General features: G+C 38.7%; 1 protein-coding gene across 1 annotated transcript; it reads right to left on the bottom strand.

Annotated features, from left to right (window-relative positions):
- Nucleotides 1-6179: 6179 nt before the first annotated feature.
- Nucleotides 6180-6776, bottom strand: LOC126885413 (uncharacterized). Its single transcript, XM_050651981.1, has one exon. It carries the CDS (start codon nucleotides 6774-6776, stop codon nucleotides 6180-6182), a length of 597 nt encoding a protein of 198 aa, XP_050507938.1.
- Nucleotides 6777-7213: the final 437 nt, after the last annotated feature.

The following is a 7213-nucleotide window of genomic DNA, read 5'->3' as shown; positions in this document are numbered from 1 at the left end:
AACAAAATCTTGCTTATGGTTTCCGATGCTGCTTCATACATGGTCAAAGCTGGCCAACAACTAAAAGTTTGGCGCAGGGTTTACACAGAGTGGCGGAAGAAATTCGAAATTAATTTCCTACATTTAATAATTTAATTAGCAACGTGAAGAAAATATTTTTAAAATCGCCTTTAAGGATTCAGATATATCAAGAAAAATTACCAAATACTCCTTTGCAACCGGAGCCTATAATCACAAGTTGGGGAAAATATTTAAAAGCTGCCTGTTTTTATGCGGAACATTTTCTCCCTATAAAAGAACCAATTTTATGTTTTGAAGAAACAAATATTGGTGCGATTTCAAAATGCAAATCAATTTTAGAAAACAGATCACTGCACAATGAGCTTTGTTTTATTAAATCGAATTATGGATTTGTTTATAAAACCATCCTCAATCTTGAAACTGAATCGTTTCCACTACAATAGTCTCTTAATTTAACTCAGAAATTTAAGGAAAACGCTGAAGAAGTTTCTGGAAAAATTGGACAATCAATAAATAAAAAATTTATTGAAACTTTACTGAAATTATTATAACAGGAAGCAAACCAAATTATTGGTGGCGATTTTGATGTTAATACCAATTTAAATGCGGAGATTGTTAATGTTATAAAATTTGCACTAATCACATCAGTTGATGTTGAACAAAGATTGTCAACATACAAATTACTACTAACGGATAGGCGACATAATTTTACTATTGAAAATATTGAAAAATATTTGATTGTGAAAAATATTTGGTTGTGAATTGTTTTTATAAGAAGGAATAAAACGTAGAAACGTAAGTAATAGTAGTAGGTACTAGATAGGTATACATTGGTATATTTAGGTTAATTTTGTAACTATATGTACCTACAGTACTTACCGTTATTTAATAAAACTTTTATACATTTTTTAATGCATATTTTCTTGTTACTTTAAAATGTTGTTCACATATTTCACATATTTGGAACATATTTTAAACTTTTAGGGAATATTTTCAACATATTTTACTTATATTTCAGACATATATATGCACATATTTCAGTCAAAACAGAAACATATAATCCGGTCTTTATTAATAACCAAGAGCTAGTTTTAGATCAAGTCCCTAATGAAATCCTTGAGGAGCAGATTCCTGAGATTCCCATACCAGAAACTCAACCTGACAATACACAGCTGGAAAACAACGAGTTGCGCGATAGTCTAGAAAACGAAATGGCTCGTGCCGTACAAGAGTTTAATGGAACAAATCCACTTAGCAGACCACCGCTACCACGAATAAACTCTTGTAAGAAACTAGGTGCGCTGTTACAAATTGTGAACACCGAAGTCCTACCCAATTATATCGTAGAAGCCCACACATTGGAATATCTGCATATGCTAATCTACTGTGCAGCAACAGCAATTGCCAATGTAATGGGCGTTAAGATCAGAACACGACGGGGTACTAATAACGGAAGGACTGGTAACAGAATTGCACCATGGGAAAAAAGACTTCTCGGAAAAATTGAATTACTGCGTAGGGATATTGGTCAAGTCACAGAATATATAAGAGGTGTAACAAGTAGAAAAGTCATTAAGAGAGCTGAAGAAATAATGCGGAGCACTGCAAGACACTCGAGATACGATCCAGAAAATAACACAGCCCAACAGTGTCTGGATACATTAAAACAAAAACTCTCCGTCTATTCAGGACGATTAAGAAGGTATAAAGTTAGTAAAAACCGAAAATGTGACAATGCACTTTTTGAGAACTCTGAGAAGGCGTTTTACCGAAAACTCAATTCCACCGTAGAAAGTGTCGACAAGTCTTACCCAAGCCAAGAAGAAATTCATGAGTTTTGGGGAAATCAACTTTCCACACCAGCTGCTTTTAACAACAATGCTGGCTGGATAGAAGATACGACGCACAACTGTCACCACTACGTCGCTGCTAACTACGAACCATTCACGACTGAAGAAGTCTCAAATGTCATCAAAGAGCTTCATAACTGGAAATCTCCTGGACCAGACGGAGTTCAGAACTTCTGGCTTAAAAAGTTTTGGAGTATTCATGAGTGCTTATCAACATTAATTAATCATGTTATTTCTAATCCGCAGGAATTACCATCATTTCTAACTCAGGGAACTACTTATTTAATACCCAAGGATCAAAATAACACCCAAGATCCATCCAAGTACCGCCCAATTACTTGTCTTCCAACTTTGTATAAATTGGTCACATCCTGTGTAACCCGGCGTATCTACCAACACTGTGCTCTAAACAATATCATAGAGCCTCAACAGAAAGGATGCGCTAAGGGTTCCATGGGCTGCAAAGAACAGCTTATCATCGACTCAGTCATTTCTAACCAGGCATTCACTAAAAAAAGGAATCTTTTTACTGCTTTTATTGACTATAAAAAGGCCTTTGATTCAGTACCGCATGAATGGCTAATAGATATTTTGAAAATATACAAGGTCGATGATAACATAGTGACCTTTTTAAGGCATATAATGAGAGATTGGAAGACTAAAATTCACCTCCAAATACCTGGTGAAAACAATATTGAAACCGAAAATATCGCAATCAACCGGGGCCTGTTTCAAGGAGACTCGTTGAGTCCACTGTGGTTCTGTTTAGCTTTGAACCCCCTTTCCCAGCTATTAAACTCCACAGACTCAGGTTTTAGCATTAAAAGCAATAATACTGTAGTAGCGAAGCTCAATCATCTGTTGTATATGGATGATTTGAAATTAATGGCTTCCACTCGAGAACACCTAGAAGAGATGCTAAAAACTGTAGAAACATTCTCTAATGATATTAGTATGCAGTTCGGTCTAGACAAGTGCCGTGTTTTGAATATAGTCAAAGGAAAGGTACAGCCCGGTGGATTCGATATGCAAAATGGCCAGAACATCGAGGCCATGGGCGATAACGATATGTACAAATATCTTGGAGTAAAGCAGGCGCGGAAAATTGACCATAAGCAAATGAAAACTGAGATAACTACTGAGTTTATAAGAAGGGTTAAACAGCTGCTTCGTTCACAGCTTAACAGTAAAAATTTGTTTAAGGCACTGAACACCTACGCTTGTTCCGCGCTTAGCTATTCATTTGGTATTGTTAAGTGGACAAAAACGGATATAGAAAATCTTCAGCGAAAAGTACGAACACACCTCACAAAGGCACAAAAACACCACCCTAAAAGTGCAGTAGAACGAACGACATTACCCCGGTATTTAGGAGGAAGAGGACTTATGGATATAGGTGAGCAATTAGATAAACAGATTGCTAATTTAAGAACTTATTTTCAGATGCAGGCTGAGACATCTACTCTACACCGCGCAATTTGCGCAGTAGATGACACAACACCGATCAAACTGAGGGAACCAGAAATGCGCATAAACCACCTTACTAAGGATGAAAAACTGCGCACCTGGATGGGTAAACCTCTGCACGGGCGACATCCCAATGAAGTTAGCCAAGACTATGTCGACAATATAGCGTCGAACTATTGGTTGACATCAGGAAAGATGTTCCCTGAAACGGAGGGTTCATTACTGGCCATTCAGGATCAGGTTATACCAACCAGAAATTACCTGAAATATATCGTCAAAGACCCTCAGGTTCAAAACGACAGATGCCGATATGGATGTCAAGCCCAAGAAACCATCCAACATATTACAGGGGGCTGCCAGGCATTTGCTGCAACTGAATATAAGGAACGGCATGACGCAGTGGGAAAAATCCTTCATCAAGAGATAGCTAACAAGTTGGGACTTCTCCAAACGGACCATCTCCCATATTATCAATACGTTCCTGAGAGTATGCTTGAGGATGGCAACTACAAGCTATACTGGGACCGCAGTGTGCTCACAGACCAAACAGTGGCACATAATAGACCAGATCTCGTACTAGTTAATAAATTAACAAGACAAACAACACTAATTGACGTGGCGATACCTAACAACAATAATCTACGTAGTAAATTTACTGAAAAGATCGCCAAGTATAGAGATCTGGAAATTCAAATACGGAGACAGTGGAGAATGCAAAGTACCCAGACGATACCTATTGTTATATCTACTACTGGAGTCATTCCGAAGACCCTCCTCGAAAGCATAAAAAAGCTGGGTCTCAATGAACATCTTTATAAGACCATGCAGAAAGCTGTACTACTTGCGACGGCCAGAAGTGTACGAAAATTTTTGGGAGATACACCTGCATTCCAAGTCACCTAGGGCTCGATAACACGGAAAGAGTCCCACCAGAGCTCAATCCTTTTGATACCGTAGGTATCTGGGATGAGTCAATTTTCCCCTTAGAGGGAGTGTGAGCCGTATGGCTAAATCTGGATAATAATAATAACTTTCACTAGCCTCTAGCAGATGCGCACGGCATCCATGCCATCACGTTATTTCGTTGTGGACCGATACCGACAGTCCGAATTTTAGTGGTTCGGGGAGAATTAAATAATCACCCTCTGATGAGACCCTAAGAAAGGTTGAAACTAGTTAGGGTGCTTTTGGCCAGGAATTGGACAGCCGAAGTCGAGAAGGAGGCCTGGACGGGATCTACGGATGTGGTGACATGGTACGATTCCCTGCATCGGCGCGTTAACTATTACTTTACACAATTCTTGACGGGACATGGATCGTTTAGGAAATTTAACTATCGTATAGGGAAGACTGGGGACGATCTGTGTCCTGACTGAGGTGTGGTGGATGACGCACAGCATGTTGTGTTTGAGTGCCCTGCATATCACGCGGGGCGTACCGAGCTACAGCTGGGTCTGGGATCCCCTCTAGACGAGCCTCATGAGCTAATCGATAAAGCTATCGATAGCAAAAAGACTTCGACCTGATCATTCAAGACAAAAGCACAAAGCGGAAAAAGAGAGGCGTCTGCAAGCGGGATGACCAATAGTCATTATTCATTTTTTTATTCATTTTTTTAAGGTGTTTGTATCATGCAAGGCAGTCAGCGGAGTAGGACTCTTTACATCCAATCTACACGTTGGCTGCCCTTATTTTATTTTATTTATTATGTTTTATTTATCTATTTATTTATTTATTTATCAATTTTATTTATATAACATTTCACCGTATTTATTCTAATCTTATTTAACTGTGGTGCTTGTCTCAAGAGGCAATCAGTAGGGGGAGGACTTTCACCTACTACTCAGGCTGAGTGCCTCTTGTGTTTTTTGTTTTGTTTCTGTTTTGATTTCTGTTTTGAATTCTGTTTCCTTGTTCTATCCGTGTCCGTCCTGGGGCAGCTGGCGGGGAAGGGCCTTTTACATCCACCCTACGCCAACTGCCTCCTTGTTTTAAGTCTGATATTTTTAATGAATGTGTGTATTGAATGAATGAGTTGATGAAAGTAAGAAAGCTTTACTCGTAATTACCAAGTGGTTCTGTTTTGCTAGTTCCATCGTGGGAGGGGCAACTCAGTCGCTTCACCGACCGGTCTGGCGTGAGACTATTGCTGGAGGGAGGCTAGGCGACCCACAAACTCATGGAATGCACGCGAAAAGTGCCAGAGGGGAGTTAAGAGTAAGGTCAAGGTCGGCTCAGATATGCACGTTAAGTGTGGTTCCAGACCCGTCGGCTGGAGAAAGTGGGGGACTGAATCCGAAACACCAGGGACGCCTTCCGAGACGGTCTCTTGAATATGCTCACCTCCCTAAAAAAAAAGAAGAAGGGTGCTTTTGGCGCTCTCTGAACTTGTTTCGCTTCACAACGAAATGATTATTTATTATTATCTATAAATTATAAATATAACTCAAAAATGAATTCAATTTCGTTGCAACACGAAACTGCAGCCGCATCATTATTCCAGTTCAATCAGAGAGTGCAGCAAGCACCTCTACCGGTTTCGAAACTTATTATTCTCTCATCAGGAGGCACATATGCTGCTCTATCTGATCCAACTAGGACAAACACCGGCGTGTAGTCACGGATCGCAACGAACGAAATGGCAGGGATGCCGTAGCGGCAACTGTTATCAAAAAAACTAAGTTTTCAATCTAATAGCACATAAAAGAAACATCCAAAAATGCTATTCTACATCCTACCAGACTGAAAACAATGGGAACCTTCTCTGGTAACACCTCCGAGGCTTCTACAATTTGCAGTAAAATTTGCTTCTCCAATAAAATTTTAAAAAACTTATAGTTTTTAAAAATATTTCTTTTGGTTGGCCTTACATAGCACCAAAATTTCAAAATTTTCGTCTGTCAGGCCATTCCTTCGAGGTGCGTCGATTATACCTGCAAATGAAAATAATCGTTCGACTGCACCAGACGAAGGAAGGCAAGTGTTAAATTTTGTGAAAATTTTTTTAAGTGTAGGATATTCATTAATAATATGTATATTATTTCTTTTATCTTCTAAATACCTCAACAGCTCCAGTTCAATTTTTGAAGATGTTTTACTTTTAGGTACAGATGATGATTGGGAGGAGTTTCTTGCCATTTCACTGTCGTTATTTAATATTGGAGGCTGTACCTTGACCTTGTCGTCACTGAAATCAAAGAATTGGTCTAAATTGGTTGCGTCACTCTCATCTGATAAGAAATCATAGTTTGAATCGTCTAAGTCTCTAGCTGCGTCTGTAATAAAAATTTTTGTATCCTCTTTAGTATATGTAGGATACTTTACGATATTATACCATCTGAATTTAAATTGAGGAATTAAAACGGCTGCAATTACGACTTCTTTACAATTAAGCGACAGTATGTCAGCAAATCTTCTTCTCAGGTTGTCGAGGCACATTTTGGCTATGTATTCACCTCATATTTGTATGTGGTACGGACCGCTACTTTTTTTTCATATTTATTTATTAGAGATAATAAACTCGGTAACAAGAACCCAAAAAATGAGTTGTTCGCGTGCTCTCCTTGAAGAAAATCCAATGTATGGGCTAGAGGTTCCATTACCATACAATAATCTTCTAAAAATAAAAGTTCAGTCCCTTTAAATGGTTCCAGTTCCAGTTTCTTAAAAAGTGTATTGAGCTTGACCTTTTCTTTTAGAATTTGCTTTACAGAAACATAAAGTGAATTCCATCGAGTAATACCTGGACGGCTAAGTGTGTGCAATAAAATGTTTTGAATAATTTCATTTGATTTTGGTCTATTAGCTGTATTCCAAAGCAGGTTACATTTTTGAAATGCTGCAGTACGGCGCTTTCGCAGAACTGCATTTTCTTT

This window comes from Diabrotica virgifera, chromosome 5 (genome assembly GCF_917563875.1).
Source record: "Diabrotica virgifera virgifera chromosome 5, PGI_DIABVI_V3a".
NCBI classification, from domain to species: Eukaryota; Metazoa; Arthropoda; class Insecta; order Coleoptera; family Chrysomelidae; genus Diabrotica; species Diabrotica virgifera.
Note: the sequence above shows the minus strand (reverse complement) of the source record. Positions and strands in the feature narration are given on the sequence as shown.